The sequence below is a fragment of the Gopherus flavomarginatus genome, chromosome 7 (assembly GCF_025201925.1).
Source record: "Gopherus flavomarginatus isolate rGopFla2 chromosome 7, rGopFla2.mat.asm, whole genome shotgun sequence".
Classification (NCBI taxonomy): domain Eukaryota; kingdom Metazoa; phylum Chordata; order Testudines; family Testudinidae; genus Gopherus; species Gopherus flavomarginatus.
In genome coordinates, this window is record NC_066623.1 from 87,728,749 (window position 1) to 87,748,592 (window position 19,844).

Below are 19,844 nucleotides of genomic sequence, written 5' to 3' on the forward strand. Positions count from 1 at the left end.
TATGCAATTGGAAATTGTCGATGACGGTTATCAATGATTTTGTACCGTCTGCTGCTGTCATGGGTGCTCCTGGCTGGCCTCGCTGAGGTCGTCCGGGGGTGCATGGACAAAAATGGGAATGACTCTATGGGTCATTCCCTTCTTTATGTTTTGTCTAAAAATAGAGTCAGTCCTGCCTAGAATATGGGGCAAGTCTACTAGAGAGCCAGAGAGCACAGCCGCACCGGGTCAGAGCCCCAGAGATCCCACAGAAATGATGAGCTGCATGCCATTCTAGAGGGTAACCTTGCAACAATCCCACCCGTTGCTTCCCTCCTCCCCCAACCCTCCTGCGCTACTGTTGCAATGTCCCCACATTTGTGTGATGAAGTAATAAAGAATGCAGGAATAAGAAACACTGACTTTTTAGCAAGATAAAATGAGGGGAGGCAGCCTCCAGCTGCTATGATAGTCCAGGGAGGACATTAAACGGTGGGGGGGAGAGGAGCACAGCCTCCCGCTGCTATGATAGTCCAGGGAGTACAGAATCTTTTCTGTAGATACGAAAGGGGGTGGGGCCTGATGGAGCTCAGGCTCCAGCTGCTATGGTGAGGACGGTTACCAAGCATTTTGTACCGTCTGCCAGGAATGACAGGGAGTCATTCCCATTTTCACCCAGGCGCCCCCAGCCGACCTCACCAAGGCCAGCCAGGAGCAATCATGGGATGATGACTGTTTTCCACCATTTTGTACCGTCTGCCATCAGGAAAGGAAGGGGAGGGGATGCTGTTGTTCAGCGCTGCAGCACCGTGTCTACCAGCAGCATGCAGTAGACATATGGTGACATTGAAAAATGGCAAGAAACGATTTTTTTCCCTTTTCTTTCACAGGGCGGAGGGGAGTAAATTGAAGAGATATACCCTGAATCACCCCTGACAATGTTTTTGACCCTACAGGCATTGGGAGCTCAGCCAAGAATGCAAATGCTTTTTGGAGACTGCGGGAAATGTGGGATAGCTGGAGTCCTCAGTCCCCCTCCCTCCCTCCATGAGCATCCATTTGATTCTTTGGCTTTCCGTTACGCTTGTCACACAGCACTGTGCTGTGGACTCTGTATCATAGCCTGGAGATTTTTTCAAATGCTTTGTCATTTTGTCTTCTGTAACAGAGCTCTGATAGAACAGATTTATCTCCCCATAAAGAGATCAGATCCAGTATCTCCCGTATGGTCCATGCTGGAGCTCTTTTTGGATTTGGGACTGCATGGCCACCCGTGCTGATCAAAGCTCCACGCTGGGCAAACAGGAAATGAAATTCAAAAGTTCGCGGGGCTTTTCCTGTCTACCTGGCCAGTGCATCCGAGTGCAGATTGCTTTCCAGAGTGGTCACAATGGTGCACTGTGGGATACTGCCCAGAGGCCAATACCGTTGATTTGTGGCCACACTAACCCTAATCCAACATGGCAATACCGATTTCAGCGCTACTCCTCTCGTCGGGAGGAGTATAGAAATTGGTTCAAAGAGCCCTTTATATCGATATAAAGGGCCTCGTTGTGTGGACGGGTGCAGGGTTAAATCGGTTTAATGCTGCTAAATTCGGTTTAAACGCGTAGTGTAGACCAGGCCTCAGATTTGAGTGTTGCATATATTTTATGCCTGAAATTCTTATCTAATATTTTGCCATATTTTGTGCTGCACCTTTTTGAGCAGTAACCCAAAGCAGCTTTTATGGGAGTTACTTCCACTTCTTGTTTATTTTCACAGGCTAATCCAGAAATTTATCAGTATCGGTTCACGTCGGCACACAGAGAACAGGTAAATTTTCTGCTCTGTGCATGCAGGGCCAAACGCTGGTTTCACTGACTTCAGGGAGGGGGAGCAGGATTTGGTCCACTGAGAAGAAAAGTGTTAAAAATAACTTGTGGAACCACTTTCTGTGAACTGTCTTGGTAAGTTACTTGATTAAGGATGATTCTTCAATTGTTGCAGTATCCAAGAAAGAAAGTCCCAAGTAGCAGCAGTAGCTCTTCTTCCTCCAGTTCTAGTTCTTTTGAGAGTAGTGATGAAGGCAGCTACAGAGGAAGTGCTCAGGTGAGTGTATTCAACAAGAAACAAAAGCAGGTGAAAACTTTGTCAACACTGCCACGGATTTCCATCTATTGTAAAATTCTGATATTAGCAAAGGAAAGATATAATTAGTGCGTTATTATATTAAATAATATATAAATTATTATAAGAGTCTATATATAACTCTTTCTTGCCAGTATAGAAGTACTGTGCCTTGAGTTGTCACTGAATAGCTCTTACTACTATGTCCAATAAGGGTGGGATAACTGAACATAACAGATATGCTTACAAATGATGAATAGTGCATTACTAAGTGAGTAGTCCCATTAAAATAAATGGGACCACTTGTGAAGTGCTACTCAACATATATAGAAGTATCTGACTCAGACCTACAGCAATTTCTGGTTGGTGTTGACAGCGGATTGCATCCTGTACTGCTTAGGTCCTGATTCTGATGTCCTGATGCATGTTTAATAGCGCCTTTCTCTGCAGGTTGTTCCATTCATGTCAAGAAGGCCATGGGTAATATTTTCAAAAGCACCTAAGTGATTTAGGAGCCAAAGTCCTATCTTCAGAAGTGACGTAGATATTTAGGAACCTATGTTCCACAGAAAGTTAATGGGACTTAGGGACTTTTGGAATTTTTACTCTGTGTGCATAGTCAGGTACTATACTATGTAAGAATGACAGAGAGAATCTGGACCTTAATGAATATGTTTTCTCTGTGCAGTGTAAATATGCTGAACAGATCTGATATAAATGAATATGGTTTTAAAAGTTAAAATGTATTTGTTTAAGAAGGCAGTTATTTATTAACAAAATTTCAGTTTGGTACAATGAAAGAATCTGATCCTGTGCTCTTTGATGTCATTATGAGTTTTGAATGAATAAAGAATGCAGGCTCAGTCCCAAAGCTTGTTAATCTAAAAGATCTGTTCTTTGTCAGGTCACATTTCTATTCCATGTTTCCTTTGAGTACACTGAAATTGCTCTTGTAAAAGATTTTTTCCATTATTGTTTTATTTGTTTAAGGTTTGATCCTGCTCCCCTGGAAATCAATGACAAAACTCCCAATGACTTCAATGGAGCTGGGTCACATGCTTAAAGGATTTCACTGTATTTCTGGATAGGGTTCTGCTGAGTACTGTACATAGCATTTTTTTTTAATAAAGACATTCCTTTAACAAATATTAATTTATCTGACATTCAGTGTAGTACTTTACTTTACTTTTAAAAATGTTTCAACTGACTTTTTCTTCTGTGATTTTAGCCTAAATTCTTGGGAGACAGCAAACCTCCAATACTGGCTGTTATTCTTCGTGCTATTCGAAATGACAGAAAGCTGACAGGCTTCCAGCTTGTGTTGTACACAGACTTACACTCCACCACACCCAGGATACAAGTGTTTGTGTCAAACATCTCAGAATCAAGTATATGGAAACTCTGCGCTGATGCTTCAATAGTAAATTCTTACAAAGCAGTGGTAAGGTTCAAACATAATCTGACCAACAATAAATGTTTTATATTTATATTTTATATTTATATTTAAATTTAAAATAAAATTAATTATTCCTCTCTCATAGAGTTATCTAAAATGGGGCCAGGATTGCCAGGAATACAGGATTGCTGGAAAAGTTGTAACTGGCCAATTTGCTGATTACCCAGCCACACAGATCAAGTTAGAGTGGTCTAAAGTTCCTTCAAGAATCAAAATAGCTGCAAGATGGTGAGATTTGACTCATCATTTTTTGAAATCTAAATTCTTTACTTATTTTACAGCATAATCAAACTGGGAGAATGCATATTCAGCAATGAGCGTTCAACAATTCGAGGCACAATCCTGCAGTTCCTACACAGGCAAAACTCCTGAATGTGGAAATCTTCATAGGATCAGACCACACATTGGTCTCTCTTTTTTATTTAGGGCTGGTCTAAACTACGGGGGAAAATCCATCTCAGATACGCAACTTCAGCTACGTGAATAACGTAGCTGAAGTCGAAGTATCTAAGATCGAATTACTCACCATCCTCACGGCGTGGGATCGATGTCCGCGGCTCCTTATGTGGACTCCGCAACTCCGTTCGGGTTGGTGGAGTTCCGGAATCAATATAAGCGCGTTCGGGGATCGATATATTGCGTCTAGATGAGACACGATATATCGATCCCTGAGCAATCGATTGCTACCCGCCGATACGGTGGGTAGTGAAGACGTAGCCTTAGTCTCCAATTCACTTTTGTTTGAGTGTAATCCTTATCATGAGTCTCTCTTAGAGCAGCACAATAGGTCCATTTGAAACACAAAGTTCATTACATACTAATTAGAATACATTAATGTGGCAGTGATTATAAGAAAACTGTACGATGCTAGATTCAGAATAGGTTTCTCTTATGGGTTCACAGCCACGCTGCTGGGTTTTTTGTTTGTTTGTTTGTTTGTTTTTTTATCAGTGTTGTCTAATATGGAGACACACAGATGGCAACTTCTCTTGATACCTGAATACATACATGTACATATTAGTTGGAGACACTGGGATAGTAGCTGCCTGGTTAACAGATTACTACCAGATGCTCGAGGAGAACATAGTTTAAACTAGGTTGGATTACTTGGAAAGGCTAATATCTGCTCTTGCTATCCTAGATAGAAACTATCCAGTGGAATACCTGGACAATTCTGTTCTGAATGCATTTTTTCATGTACAGTACATACACTTATTGTGGAGGATAAACAGGGGACTGAGTGTAACAGAGTTCATTCTTATTCTTTTGGAGGCAACACTTGTTTTGAGGCAATTTTTTTTATTGCTTAGTCAGTTCTCAAACCTATAATAGGGACTGATGATGATCATCTCTTCACAGTGAGAATCCAAGTGAGCATAAGGGCTCATGCTAATGGATCCTGTTAACACATATTGGGGCTTTAATAACAAGCTGTCTGGTTTTTAGGTATTTAATGGACTGCGGATGCCCAATTTTCAACATTGAATGTCTTTAACACTGCTTGGCTATCCCATCCTGGTTACTGCATGCTGCCATGCGGCTTCCTGAATTCAGTAGCAATTTTCAGTGTCTTGATACTGCTGCCTCTCCTGCCCTGCACAGTACCACATACTAACACACACTGCTCGATGACAGGCTTGCTCTCTAACAGATGCCAAATACAGCATTTACTTCATTATGAGTGTTTCAGTATGAATGGAATTTAAATGAAACTCTCCACAGAAAATCAATTAAATCACTTATTCCGTCTTCCAGGTTTTACACATTTGTTCCAGCAGTTGCATACATGCTTGGATTTTCCCAAAGGGCACAGAACAATCCCTCTCAACAGGCTACTCTGGTTATGGCTCTAACTTCTCCAAGAACCTGTGACGTTGCTCTCAAGCTACCTGATGTAAATATTTTACTTTTTTTTTTAAAAAAGGTTTGCCAGAGAATTTTAGTGCTCACGAAATTGAAGGTTGAGAGTTTTGGCTTGAGCCACAAATTTTTTTTCAGTTTATAAAAACAGGAATAATCTCCCATTCCATGCTCTTGGTGCTTTTACATAATTGTGTTTCGTAATAAAAATATCTTGCAGTTGACTTTTCCCTACTCTAATGGATGAAAAACAAATCAGCAAATACAATAGAGCCAGCATAACAAATACATGAACAAATAAACAAACAACTAATTAACTAATAAAAAACAGTTCAGCCTTCAGAGTACCTCCTCCCCAAGTCTCCGGGAAGAGGACAGCATGCTTGGAAGGTTGACAAATCCAGGCTCTGTTGGGCCAAAAACACAGAGAAAAAATTACTGTTGAGGACCCCTGACAGATAATGTCCTACCAGTAGCCCTTTCAAAATGATATCGCTCCAGTTGAGGCTTCACTGATTTTGACTCTGGTAGTACAGATCTGGGGAGTTTGTCTCTCATGTAAACAGGTCCCAAGCCATTTGAGCAATGGGGATCTATGGTATATGTTTCCTCAAAGAGTCCCATTAATGAACCTCAGAGCTAATCTGTATCACCTTTGTTATTCCAGAGACTTCATATGTGGCACCTGTGTAGTCATTGTGTAGCGTAGACAAATAGGGACTTTCTTTCCTTTTCACTTCTGACCCACGTAGATTTCGATCAGTGAAAGGATAATGCATAACACAGCCCCCTCTGAATACTACCATAAAAATATTGGTTTTACGGAAATTTGACATATTCTATATTCTAATCTATTTTCTATTTCCTTTTCAGCTCACAATATATGGCAGAGACATTAGCCTTCCACTGCCACTCCCTTTTGATCCACATATATCAACTCCAGTGCTGCAGTATCCTGCTTGGAATTTCTTCACTAAAATACCATCCTCAGTCATTGACAGCCTTAAAGGTCAGTAATTCATCATCTTCAAAGGCATGCACTAATAGCCTCATTTTTTTTCATTACTTGGAATTATTTTACATTGATTAAAAAATAAATTGAACTGCACCCAAAAAAGCTTTACATCTATAATCAAGGTGAGCTAGGTTGCACAGGTGTAAGTGAGAGCAGAATTTGGCTCAATGTGCCATATATTGCACTAATGTCTAAACATATTCAAATCCAGGTCAGAAATTAGGGTTTGAGTCTGCCCATTGACAGCAGTTAAAAACACACATTCTCCCAAATTTGCACATTATTTTGTGTCAGATTCATTATCTCTTAAGAATCCTGGATAAAATTAGATTGGAAAGTGTGACCAAGATTTACAAGTGATCAACCATTTTGAGTACTTCAGTGTTTGGGCAACCTGCTTTAGACTCCTTAAAGGGCACCCAAAATCACTTTTGCAAATCTTGGCCATAATCTCACCTCCTTTATTTGTGTTTTTAAGTGTTTACTTTTTCAATAATGAAATATTAAGGACCCAGTTGTGCGGTCCTTTCTCAGGTAAAATCTTCAATGAAAGAGACAGATTATGCACTGGTGCAAATGGACACTGTTCATCTGAAGTCAAAAGATTTGTATCACAGCTGAATTTGGCTCAATGTGGAGGACTGCAGAATTGGTCTCTATGATTGTTACAGAAACTTTTAATAAGAAAACATATAGGAGCCAATTCTACTCTCAATTACACCAGTGTAAATCCATGGGACAAATTCCCATGAAGCAACTTTACTGAAGTCAAAGCTGATTAGAGCTGGTAGGAAAATTTCTGAGAATGACATTTCAGTGAAAAGTGGGTTGGGGAGAATGCTCATATTCTGAAGCATTTGTTTTCTGTTTCTTAACCAGCTCTAATCCTGATAAAACTCAGTATAATCAATAAGCCCATATAAGCTGTGAAATACTCTGTCATGGAACTCCATTTTCTGGTGCTACTCCTCTGAAGCCAATGATGTGGTAATTATTATTAACATGGTGGGATAAATTCTGCTCTCATTTACATCACATGAACGTTACTGAAGTCAGTAGACCAAATTTATAGGATTGCACCAGAGCAAGTAAGAGCAGAATTTATTACACAGTATTCATAATGGTCATATTTCTGCTCACTTGTGTGCAGTAATGGGCTAAATGCTGCTCTCACACTGGAGCCAATATGAAATTATTCAATATAGTGGGGTTACTTTGAATTTATGCTGGGCAGGCAAGAGCAGAAATTGGCCTAACAATTAAAAAAAAACAATTAGTACATTTGAACACCTAAATGAAAAAAGCTCACTAATGGTGGGCTTTTTTTTCAGGTCATTGTTCAGTCTCCCAAAATACGATCACAACCTTCAATGAAGTTGAATTCAACTACTCGATGCCTGCAAATTGCTACCATGTCTTGGCCCAAGATTGTAGCCCGGAACTGAAATTCTTGGTGATGATGAAGAAAGCTGAAGAGTCTGCTGACCTTAAAGCAATCAATATCAAACTTGCCAGTCAGTAAGTAATTCCACAGAATGTGGCAATTAGATGCTAAGATGATCACAAGGAAATTTGAGAGCTAGAGGGTTAATGGAGATTGATAATGGCAGAGGACTCATCCAATGGCTATTGAAGTCAATGGAAAGAAACCCAGAGCTTTACACCCGGAGGTCACTTTTTTTAAATGCAATTGAGGTTTGTACGAACCAAAAATCTTTACCACCCGACAGCTGTTCATTAAACTGTGAGAAATTAGTTGGTTGTCTCAGTCCAGTTCTTAGGGAGCAAATACAAAGACTGCAATTATACTAGTTAGCATCCTGCTTGACAATCTCAGCAGGGAGGACAAGGATTGAACGTATGTAGAAACTGAACTACTCTCTCATTTTAGAGATGATCTGTTAGGCCACTCCTTATTTGGTGCTAATGTTCCACAGCCATTATCAAGTCAATTTAGGACACACACTGTCTTATACTGCAGCAGCAACTGTGCAGAATTGTACACTGTAATACAAAAGTTTGATATTATAATGTGTGTATAATTACGTACCACAAAAAACAATATGGGAGAGTTGTCCTTTATTTCCTTGATATGTAGGTGGTCTCCTCTAGTATAAGGCATAAGCTGGGGGCAGTATAGGGAAGCTTGCAGTGTGCTGTACCTGTTTTGTGGCAAAATTAAAGGTTGCAGGCTCCAGGTCTGTTTGTCTAGCACAGTAGTTCTCAGACTTTTGAACTAGTGACCCCTTTCACACAGCAAGCCTCTGAGTGTGACCCACTTTATAAATGAATAACACTTTTTTTATATTGAACATTATTATAAATGCTGGAGGTGACGCAGGGTTTGGGAATGGAGGTTGACAGATCGCGACCCCCCCAGGTAATAACCTTGTGACCCCCTGAGGGGTCATGACCCCCACTTTGCGAACTCCTGATCTAGCACCTTTTGTACTGGGGGCATTCTCTGCGACAGTGGAGACTTTTTCCACTCCCTGGTCATTTCATGCAGCCTGGAGGAGTTCTTCTGGGAAACATCCACCGACTCCTTGTACTCATTCAGAGCAGTGGGTGCTGTCCGGGGTTCTCTGCTCGCTGTCCCCATACAGTGCCCTTGTTTTACACCTTTGACCTGCACTCCCATTCCTGGTTTTATCATTTTTTGTCCCAAATAATCATTTGTATCCTGGATCTTAGGGTCCCTTTCCCACCTGATGGGGGTAAGCCTTTAGTTTGGTGGGCTCCGCTTACCGCTCACTGGAATTCAAAGAGGCTATCACCTTTCAGGAGTGGTGAACTCATTTGTGAACATTTGAAAAAAGTGACTGAAAATCCCCATTCTTACGGATCATTTTTTAATTTTAAAGTGGTAATTTAATAAGGAAACAGTTTTGTTTTGTGACGCTCCTTTGTTAAAAATTCTTATTTAAACATTATGAACAGTGTATCATGATTGCTAAAATATTTTGGGGCAATTAAACTGTTTATGGTAAATGTAATGTCTAAATAAAATTTTAAAACATATTTTTCCTGGGGAAAAATGCTACAATACGCAGTATTTTCAGATAATCGGGCAGATCATAATTTTGCCACAGAGAACCCAATTTTCTTGTGGAATGTGGAGCACCATCAACTCACTTTATTTATTATAGAAGTATCTGCTTATCTCCAATAGCGTGTTGGAGTGCTTCACTTCAGGGTGATAAGGGAACTCAGGACCCTGCAGGGTCAGAGCTACAGTGGTTAGGAATTGTGAGTTAAGTAGCACAAAAGGGAAACATTCCTTTAAAGCAGGGGTGGGCAAACTTTTTGGCCCGAGGGCTACATCTGGGTATGGAAATTGTATGGTGGGCCATGAATGCTCACTAAATTGGGGGCTGGGGTATGGGAGGGGCTGAGGGCTGCAGCTGGGGATACAGGCTCTGGGGTGGGGCCAGAAATGAGTTCAGAGTGCGAGAGAGGGCTCCGGGCTGGGACAGGGGTTTGGGGTTTGGGGGGGTGGTGAGGGCTCCGGCTGGGGGTGTGGGCTCTGGGGTTGGGCTGGGGATGAGGGGTTTGGGATACAGGAGGGTGCTCCAGGCTGAGACCGAGGGGTTCAGTGGGCGGGAGGGGGTTGGGGTATGGGAGGAGGTCAGGTGTTCAGGCTCTGGGCAGCGCTTATCTCAAACAGCTCCTGGAAGCAGCGGCATGTCTCTACTCCGGCTTCCATGTGGAGGCGCAGCCAGGCAGATCTGCGCATTGCAATTCCTAGCCAATGGGAGCTGCAGAGGCAGCGTGTGGTGCCCCTGGCTGCCCCTGTGCATGGGAGCCGGAGGGAAGACACACTGCTACTTCCAGGAGCCACGCAGAGCCATGGCACACGTGGAGCGGGGCAAGCCCCCAACCCTGCCCCCAGTGGGAGCTTGAGGGCTAGATTAAAACATCTGATGGGATGGATTGTAGTTTGCGGGCCATAGTTTGCCCACCCCTACTTTAAATTCATTTTGTTCTGTTTTTAAAGTGAGATTGACATGTATCCTTCAAATGGACTCATCCAGCTGATGATCAATGGTGTTCAAACCCCAGCAGAGATTCTTCCATACACATCTAATTCTGGTAGGTGACACAGCATATTTTATATTGCATTTAATATTTTCTGCTATATATTTGAAGAAGAAAGAGGGAGAACCATACCAGGTGGGTCAACCCCATAGATGCAGCAGCAATATTTTAATTTAAACCTAACAATATTATCAAACTCATGGCTGGGGAATAATATTTAAGAGCATGGTTCTGCAGATCTCTCTCAGGATAAAATTCACCCTGATCTGGAGAACCAGACCAAGTCCCTTGGCACAATTTAAGAATTCCAATGGCGGTAGGCCGGGGACAGATAGACCATGACAGAGCAATGTGTACAGGGTAGCCTGTGCACCCTCTGCACGCCACATTGTGATTCTTTGCAGTGGCTCCACCAAGGCTGTTTCGGAGGTCAGCAAAAAAGATGGGCAAAGAACAGGGACATTGGATCTGCATAATCTTGCACCCCAAGTTTATAATATACAGTTTGGGTAAAATGAAACTTTTCATTCGACCCAAAACGAAAAGTTTTCAAGCATTTGTAAACGTTGTTGATTTTTTTAAAAATAAAAATTGAAGATTTTTGACTCTAAAGGTAATTTTAAATAAAACATTTCATTTTGAAAATGTTGAAACCAAACTTTTTTATTTTTTTCAGAATTTTTTTTTTCATTTTATTTTTTTTTTGACCAAAACTGTATGGCAAAACTGACATGAATTTGTTAAATGTTTTGGTGAAGCCCAATCTGCATTTTTTTGCCCCAAAAGCTTTTTGTACAAAAAATTAGTCCAGCTCTATTTGTAGAAATGGAGCAATGGAGTTACAGCAGCTACAGTATTGCAGCATCTTGGCTAAAGTAGTGGCCAACGTGCGGGCTGGGAGGTGTTGCCAAGTGTCTCTGGGATTCTGCCAGAGCAGCGGTCACTTTTAGCTCTGTCTCATTTCTGTTCTGCATGGCCTGGACTCTAGGCAATTGGCACAATCTGATCCCATATTTTTTATTATAGTTTCCAATATTTATGTTTTCTGATTTGAGGGCGTTGTTTGTTTGAAGCAAATAATGGCTCACTTAAATAGTTAAAATGGATGGTATTGCTGTTTTAAAAACTATTTCCTACAAATTATATTAAAAAATTGGCTTCTTTCTGTGGCATGCAGCCATAACAATGTTAGGGCATGCCATTCCTCTCCATAAACAACTGTCACCACTATAGGAATTGTACAGTTTGACTGTATTCAGTGTATATTTTATAACAGCTATTCTCAAATTGATTTAATATGTAATAATTACTGTGTTATGCCCTGATCCTGCAATCAGATCTCTTGACAAAGACCCTCACTGGACCTGCTTGCAGGATAAAAGCCTAACAAAGCCCTAGTAATTTGGCACCTTTACTTCATTGGGGTTTTGTACAGGAGCTGAGGTCCTCATTAGCAAATCCAATTTCAGGACTGAGGTTTTAGAGACTTGCCAAATTAAGAGCCTGGTCCAAATGCCATTGAAGTTAATGGTAGACTCTTCCTTAAATGGGAGTTGGATCAGGCTCTAAAAGGGTGACTTTTGCCTTCAAAGAAAGATCATTTTGCTGTTATATTGCAGAGGCATACATTCTGATCAGCAGTGAGAAGGAAGGCTTGTCAGTAAAAGCCCCAGAGTATGGCATAGATAAACTTTATTATGATGGACATACATTTAAGGTACAGTACTTTTTTCTTTGTTAGTGTTTTCACTTTTATAAAGTAAACATTTAAATTGACCTTTCCTTTGTTTTCATACAGATTCAAGTTGGTTTCTGGATGGCTGGAAAAACATGTGGTATTTGTGGAAAATATGATGGCGAGCGTAAACAGGAATATCAAATGCCTAGTGGATATGTAGCTAAAGATGCAGTGAGCTTTGCTCATTCTTGGATTCTCTCAGAAGAGCCCTGTGCTGGAGGTATGAAGATTTTAAAATATATTAGTGCTATTACCATGAGTGACAAGTGAATAGCTTCAAGAATAATTACAATATTTAGATATATGTGCTATACTGGATCCAAGTTCTAAGGTAGAGCTGGACAATAAAGTACCTGCCAATCTGCCGCTAGTGCACACTTTTCACTATCAATGTGATTGGTGCTTACATATAAAAGAAAGTACATTTTCCTGAGATTGGTAGTTCATTGCAAGGTCTTGTGTTGTTGCATTGTTATAACAGGTTAGTTTTTATCATGCATCTACATGAGGGGTGTGTGTGTGTGTTAAATCATATTATAAACACAAAAATGACTTTTGCAATGTAAATCAGGTTAGAACCAGTAAACACCTATAAAAAACAGATATTCTTTAAAGGCAGATAATCATTTTATTGGGCATATCTTCATTGATGATTTGTATTCTGTTACTTTCATGTTTTTATTGTCTATCAAAAACATAAAGTTTCTCTCTCCTAATTACACTAGACTGATAAGGAGCTAGATAGGGACATTTTAAGGGATAGAAATTGGGGGCACATGACATCTTGCTATGATGTATATTAGCAGCTACACCCCAGCAAGAAGTCAAAATGCCCTCTATGCCAAAGGGGGTGTGACATGGAAGAAAAGGAATGTAACTGTTCCCCAAGTTGAGCAGTATGTAGTCAGTCAGTCCATGTTGCCAGGAGCAGGTCAGGCATGTGCATCACACTTGCTCAAAGGAGCGACCCTACCCTGCAAAGCATAACACCTTTTCTGAGCTGTCTGGGTCTGTTACAGCCTCTTGTTACAGACATGCAGTTGTTATCCCACTGGCATTCCTCAGGGCATAATTTAGTGCCTGATCCTCCTCCTTCTGAAATCAATGGTAAAACTCCCATCAACTTCAATGAGAGCAAATTTAAAATATTATTTATCACTGATCTAGTGTGTTTAGTTCTCTTTGATTTCACTGATTCATCTATGTAATACTCAGGTGTAGTTGGGGAAATGTATATGCTTTCTAGAGCTTATGTTTTAAAATCCAATTATTTGACTTCTTGTAGCTTGTAAACTGCAGCGCACACTCATCAAAATTGAGAAGCCAGTTGGTTTTGAAAATGTGGCCTCAAAGTGCTATTCAGTCGAGCCAGTTTTGCGCTGTGTGAAAGGATGTTCAGCAACTAGAACTGTTCCTGTCTTTGTTGGCTTCCATTGTGTGCCAGCTGGTAAGTCTCAAAACTCCATATCTTTTCAGGGGTGTATCATGCATGTCCGATTGTTAGACTCCATGAAGACTTAGCATCTCCATTAGCTACAGGAGGAAATGCATCAGTCCAGGCTACAGCCTCCTGTGACACTGTTATTCATGTTCTTCAAAGAGCTTACCAAGAACCTTTAGCACAAAGAAGAGAAGATGTGTTATTTCTAATGTGAAAAAAAGCCCCAAATCCTAAATTTAGGGAGAAAAAAAAGCAGTAAAGTCTACCAGCACAGTCATGTTACTTCAACATGGGGAAGGGTAGGAGAAGCTAGCCTAAATGATTTTAAAAAGCGTCCTGTCTTTTAAAAAAATAAGATTCCAAATAATGATGCCAATTAAAATGACAATCTTGACTATGGCGTCCTTCTGCATTCAAAACTCTCATTGAGTTCAGTGGGTGTTGGACCTGCATAAAGACTGGTTCCTACAACTTTTGTTTTTGTTTTGTATTGCTTTGACCTAGGGTTTTGAGATGTTTGCTTTACACTTCAAGTAATAAAAATGCAGGTTTTGAAACTGTATAATCCTGGATAATCCATTTGAATTAACACATTTAAGTCCCCGGAAAGTACACAAATAACTTTCACATCACTTCCCCTCCCCCCATTTTCTTATTTTCAGACTCCACAGCCAGCTTTGATGAAGAACAGATTAGGTTAAACCAGAAGTCTGAGGATTTGGAGAACACAGTGGATGCTCATACAATGTGTTCCTGTGAACAATTACAGTGTGCAGCATGACACGACAATTCACAGGGTTAGATATCCCTAATGGTGGGTTGTTGTTTTTTTGATGTATGCATACTCATTCTCTGCAATCATGGACACGCTACTTTGTTTCAGACAGTAAAGTTATTAACACTGAATTATTTTATAAAATGATTTCTCAATGTAATATTTTCAGATTTTGAAAACAATTCTGGATACCCTTAATAAATATTTGTACTTTAAAAACAGTTGTTCAGGTTTATGTTTTGACTGTGTTGGTGTCACTAGGCATAAATCTAGGCCTCAGTGAACCAAAGCTCCTCCATGTTGAACTCTACTTGATCTAGAAAGCTAGCAGCTGTGAAATGAAATGTGTAACAGTAAGTTATCAGATGCAGCACAGTTAAAAGCGGTCTAAAGCAGTAGTGATAAGGCCTGTGCACCTTTAGCAGAAGGACAAGATAACTTGCAGAAGGAAAACTTACTAACGAGCTGCCGCGGCCAAGATTACTTAATGCACCTGCGCTTACGTAACTGCGACAGGGGGAGGAAGGAGGAGGAGGGGGGAGGGAAGAAAGAAGAAAGAGAAAAAAAAACTTATAAAAAGGGAAAAGCCGCTTGTGTAGGTGTGCATGATTTGAGGCGTTCGTTTCCTTGCATCACTTTGAGATCTCAAATAAACTTTGCTTGCTTCTCCACCCTGGTGTATGTTTATTGGCGCTATGCACTCTGGGCAACGAACCACTGTTGCTTGCCGTGGGCACCCTCTGTGCCTGCAACAATTTTGGCGTCCCTGGGTGGGCTCGAGGCTAAAATTAGCCTTGCCCGGATCCCTCCTGGAGGTCAATGGATCGTGGCAACGACCGACGCCCAGTGCACACCAGTGACTTCACCAGGGGCCTCTGCGGAGACACAGTTCGACCGACCCCAGAGGGCACAACGGTGCAACGTGCTTGAGTAGTGGAGAAGCAGTTGTGGGCGACGGTGAGGAACCGATCCCTTGGAAAAGGTAGGAACAGTCCAGTTGTCTGGACTTTGTCTGTTAGGACCTGGGGACGCCCAGTGTCTTCCTGCGGCATGGGGCAGAGACAGAGTAAAATGGGGAGAGCATGGTGCACACCCCTAGAATGCATTCTAGTGAATTGGAAGGTGTTTGGTTCGGATCCAATGACTAAGCATAAACTGAAAAAGTTCTGTATAGTAGACTGGCCTCAATATCAACTAGAGGACCAGAAAAGGTGACGACCGGAAGGATCACTTAATTATAACACGATCCTCCAATTACTCCTGTTTTGTCAGTGAACGGGTAGCTTCTGAAGCTGTTTGTATGGAGAGCTCTTGTAAAAAAATCCCCCACCGTAGCTCCTGTTCTTCCCCCTGTCTGGCGGAGTGCAAGGATTCAAAAGCAGGTTAGGGATAGTGCAGGGACAAAGGAAGGACCTGTCTAGAAAGGGGAGACTCTATGTCCTAGTGCACTCTCTCCCTGTTGTAGCTAAAAAGCAAGATCAGATGCAGAATGGTACTGGGGGCCAGTGTGAGTGACTGTTACTGGAAGACGCCCAGAGTACCCTGTGAAGCAAAAGCTCGTGACCAGGACTACTCTAAAGCAAGCCCGGTAACTAGTGGATCTTTAGGAGGTCCGACCCATGGTGGGCTGACTCAGCCTGGCATCGTCCGGTGAGGAAGCTACCCGGGTCTAAGAGTGTGTGTACCCATCTTCCCTTCCCCTTTCCTTTCCTTGTGGGCTCTTGACAGTCTGATCATCTCACTGGATGCAATCAGAGTAAGCGGCGCTGTCTCCTTGAGACTAGCCGACACTCTTTGCTGAAGGGAGGTGTAGGAGAGTCGTGGCCACCCTCGTTAGCCTCTCCTGTGTGAGTACCCTGTAGGGAAAAATCCTTAGTTTATGAGCCGCTAGCGCGGACAGGGCACCCTCCCTGTGTGTGTAAGTGGAAAAGGGGTGGGGGACAGTCTAAACATTCCACCTCACCCCCTAAGGGTACCCCCGCATATTACATGTATGTCCATTATGGTTCAACAACCTGCAGGTATTTAGAGAATTGGAATATTTATACGTGTGAAAATCCATCTTAACAATGCCCACTAGAAGGTACTTCAATCTAGATAAGATCATACATCTAAGAGGAGCGTTTAATCACCAAAAAGCCCTGACACAGCGTGAGCAAATTTGTCTATTGAGGAAAGGAATGGGTTAATTTGAAATTCAGCTTGGCCCAGGGATAAAAAGAAAGTTGCTCTGTGTTCAAGGTCAAGAATCAACGCAGACTATGCTAAGTACAAAGAAAAACTGCTTTTGGCCCCAGCTGGCTGTGGAAAAAGGAAAATTAACAGAGGCGAACCAAAGGCAATATAAGTTACAGAACTGAGATTACATTTGCAAAGCTTAACTGTCCAGTAAGATCCAACAGTGTGCCTTTGTGACCCCGGAGCCGGTGTGGCTTGGTGACACCAAAGAAGCCACAGGCAGCCGACCTAGACTGGAATCTCTGAAAGAGACGCCGCAGGAGATTCCAGGGTGTAAAAGAACAGCTCTCCCAAGAGTGGAAGCATGTTGGAAATTCTGGACAAGCTGTATACAGGATAATCTCCCATCCACCTCTCCCCTTTCTCTAAACATTATACACAGAAGTGGCCAGTCTGGACGTACGTGTGTGAGTATGAAAGAGGCTTCGGGCTTGGGGCATTAATGTTTTCCTGAGTGATGCGGGAGCGTTCCCAACACTCTCCATTGTTATTTTATTATTTTATTAATGGAGCTTTAAAAATTCAGTTATATGGTGTGTTTTCTTTATCTTTCCCCAACGATCCTGTAGTGTCAGCCTGATCACCTGACAAGAGGGATAGATTGGTAACAGAAATTTGTCACAGTTTGGTGAGCAATTAAGAAGGGGGAAGCCCTGAAGAATTTACACCATCTCTTTGTTTTAGCCTTGTTATTTTATGTTTGCTTTGCTTGGTACTGTTGGTGTTATATGTTGAAAACTGCATGATTAAAAGTGAGCCCTAACAGGATAAGGAAACACTATCTGGTTCTGGTTCTGTTCTGTTTAACCGGTTACTGTTATTTTTCTGCTCCGTTCATTTGGGCGTTAGGAGTGTGGGCGGAACTGAACCCTTCGTTTGTAATTCCTCGGAGTGGAAGCCATGTGTGCGAGGAAGCTCTGAGGTCAAATTGAGATCCTTCTGTCCTGTCCCCTGTAGCAGTCAGTGTATAGAAGTGGGAAAGCCTGGCTTAGACTAAGGGGTAGACCTCTGTTTTTTTTGTCTTTCAGATAACCAGAGAAAACTGATTCCAGCTGAACAGCATTCAAAGTACCATGCATTTACTGGCACAATAGGAATTATGTTTTGTGTTCTATGTTCTATCTTGTGGTGTTTGTCTTGTGGCCGGAATTGTTGTGTTTAATATTTTTATAGAATAGTCTAGTTTAAAATCAAACAAAAAGGTTAAATTAAAATGCAGATACTTGTCTTGTTCAACTTGGAATACAAAGTGTTTGGATAAATCAGGAGAATGTGATATACTAAAGTCTAATGCATTTCCTTAAGTAAGAAAAAGAAACTTCATTGGCCAAATTGTTAATTGCAAAAATTGTTGTTAAAATTTGCATACCAACAGTCTTTGGAAGCAAAGACATGAAAAGTTAACCCACTCCCCATACTGTACATGGGATCTTTCTGGCTACCTCAGATTTCTAGCCAGGGGGCTGGGGATGGTGGAAAGCTATTGGACTAGAGGTTGAATTGAATGAACTCCTCAAAGTGGGTGTGCTTGTTCTAGCTTGTTGCTCCAAAGTTCTGTAATAAGGTTATTTTAGTAAAAGGGTGTGTGTGGCATATATTGAATAATAAGACTAATGTGCTGTATAATGACAATGTTTATGTGTTCATTGTTGGGAAAAAGGTGTATAAGTGAAAAGTGGAAGGTTCCTTTGCAGGTTAAAAGAAGCCAAGAAGGGAAAAAGGACAAAGAACAGAATGTGTTAACAGAAAAAAAAATTAGCTAGCAAGCTCAGGCTATAGATAAGACACTGACTCCATTCAAGGACACTGCTCACAGTTAAGACTTGGCTAACAACCAGGAAAAGGAGGGCTTGAATCTGCCCACGCAGCTATAAGGTTTGCAAAACACTGCCAAGCTCTAATGAAATGTGTTAGGTTTCTTTTCTCACAGGTAAGGAAGCGCTATCCAAAGACCCTAGCAGCCCTGCCACTCCTTGGAACCAGGAGATGGGATCAATGTAAAGGTCCACCAACGAAAGACTGCTCTGGCTCCACGCTGGAAAGGCGCTTATTAAGTCCTGCTGACTACCAACACTGCTGTGACGTGCCAAAGGCTGACTGCTTGGACCTATGATTCTCACTGCAAAAAGACCCCTCCACCTCGGGAGAATTCTCCTATTGATGCTTAGCCTATTTCTCCTTCTAGCTCCACTGTGCCTTCTGGACATTAGGGAAAAAGTACAAGGTGAAGTGTTAGTAACCTCTCCCTTTTCAACTGACACATCTATTGTGCCTTTGGATTTTTCTAGAAGAAGCAAAACCATTACAGGGTGATGTGCTGGTAACCTCTCTCCTGTAGGATGCTGAACCACGACTGTTTTGGGAAGGAAGAAGTAACACTCAGAAATTGCCAAAGTCCAGGAATTCATGACTAGAAAGGACATTAAGAACTGACCCTGGTGAAGAAACAAAGAATTATACACTGGCGGGAGGACATTTGTGGAACCCATGCTTGGGAATGTGGTATTGATTGGAGCCTGGGGTTTATTCTACAGGCTGCGCCCTATGTCCTGGAGAGTGACTAATAATGTAACCCTCCCTCCTATGCTATTAACGTCTATGCCTTTTGAAAGTACCTGAGAATAGTTAAATTACAGGTGTATTATAGTACTACACCAAGGAAAGATGGTATTGAATATCACTGAGGCTGGGAAGGCATTGCAGTGGGATCTAGTATGTTTAGGAATTCGGGATTTCCTGAATGACCAGCTGATGGCCATTCGGAGTGATCTTGAGTACCAGACTTGGCCCACTGTCCTTACAGATGCATCAGAAATACCATCTGATCTGTGATCATGGAAACATACGTGGACACTTCCTGGGTGGTAGTGTGGCTTCCCAGGGCGGGGTGTTCGCCCTTATAGGGGATGAATGCTGTACTTATGTCCCAGAAAACGCACAGGATATTAACAAGCACATCCTGTCAGCCAAACAGGCTTTTGAACAGTGGAAGGCCCAAAAAGGGGAACCCACTATTTCTGATTCCCTCTGGGACTGGTTACCCAACCTGGGGGGACTAGAGGGAGGCATTGTTTGCCTCCTGCTCACTGGTGTGGTGTTGTGTATCATTACTCTCCTTTTGTTTGCTTGCTGTAAAGCATTCCTACACAGAATTTGTACCTCCCTTTCCCCAGGAAATCCCGCTATACTCCCTCA

At 41.8% G+C, this 19,844-nt stretch overlaps 1 protein-coding gene across 1 annotated transcript in view; it reads left to right on the forward strand.

Moving 5' to 3' along the window:
• The window catches only part of LOC127055289 (vitellogenin-2-like), a 40,108-nt gene extending 25,617 nt beyond the window's left edge, over positions 1-14,491 (forward strand). Inside the window, exons 24-35 of the mRNA XM_050962094.1 lie at positions 1,744-1,794; positions 1,969-2,070; positions 3,317-3,529; positions 3,630-3,772; positions 5,300-5,438; positions 6,278-6,413; positions 7,751-7,937; positions 10,417-10,511; positions 12,077-12,174; positions 12,256-12,415; positions 13,481-13,642; positions 14,299-14,491. Of these exons, the coding sequence (XP_050818051.1) occupies positions 1,744-1,794; positions 1,969-2,070; positions 3,317-3,529; positions 3,630-3,772; positions 5,300-5,438; positions 6,278-6,413; positions 7,751-7,937; positions 10,417-10,511; positions 12,077-12,174; positions 12,256-12,415; positions 13,481-13,642; positions 14,299-14,417 (1,605 nt within the window). The 3' untranslated portion in view covers positions 14,418-14,491. The remainder of the gene's footprint in view (positions 1-1,743; positions 1,795-1,968; positions 2,071-3,316; positions 3,530-3,629; positions 3,773-5,299; positions 5,439-6,277; positions 6,414-7,750; positions 7,938-10,416; positions 10,512-12,076; positions 12,175-12,255; positions 12,416-13,480; positions 13,643-14,298) is intronic.
• Positions 14,492-19,844: the final 5,353 nt, after the last annotated feature.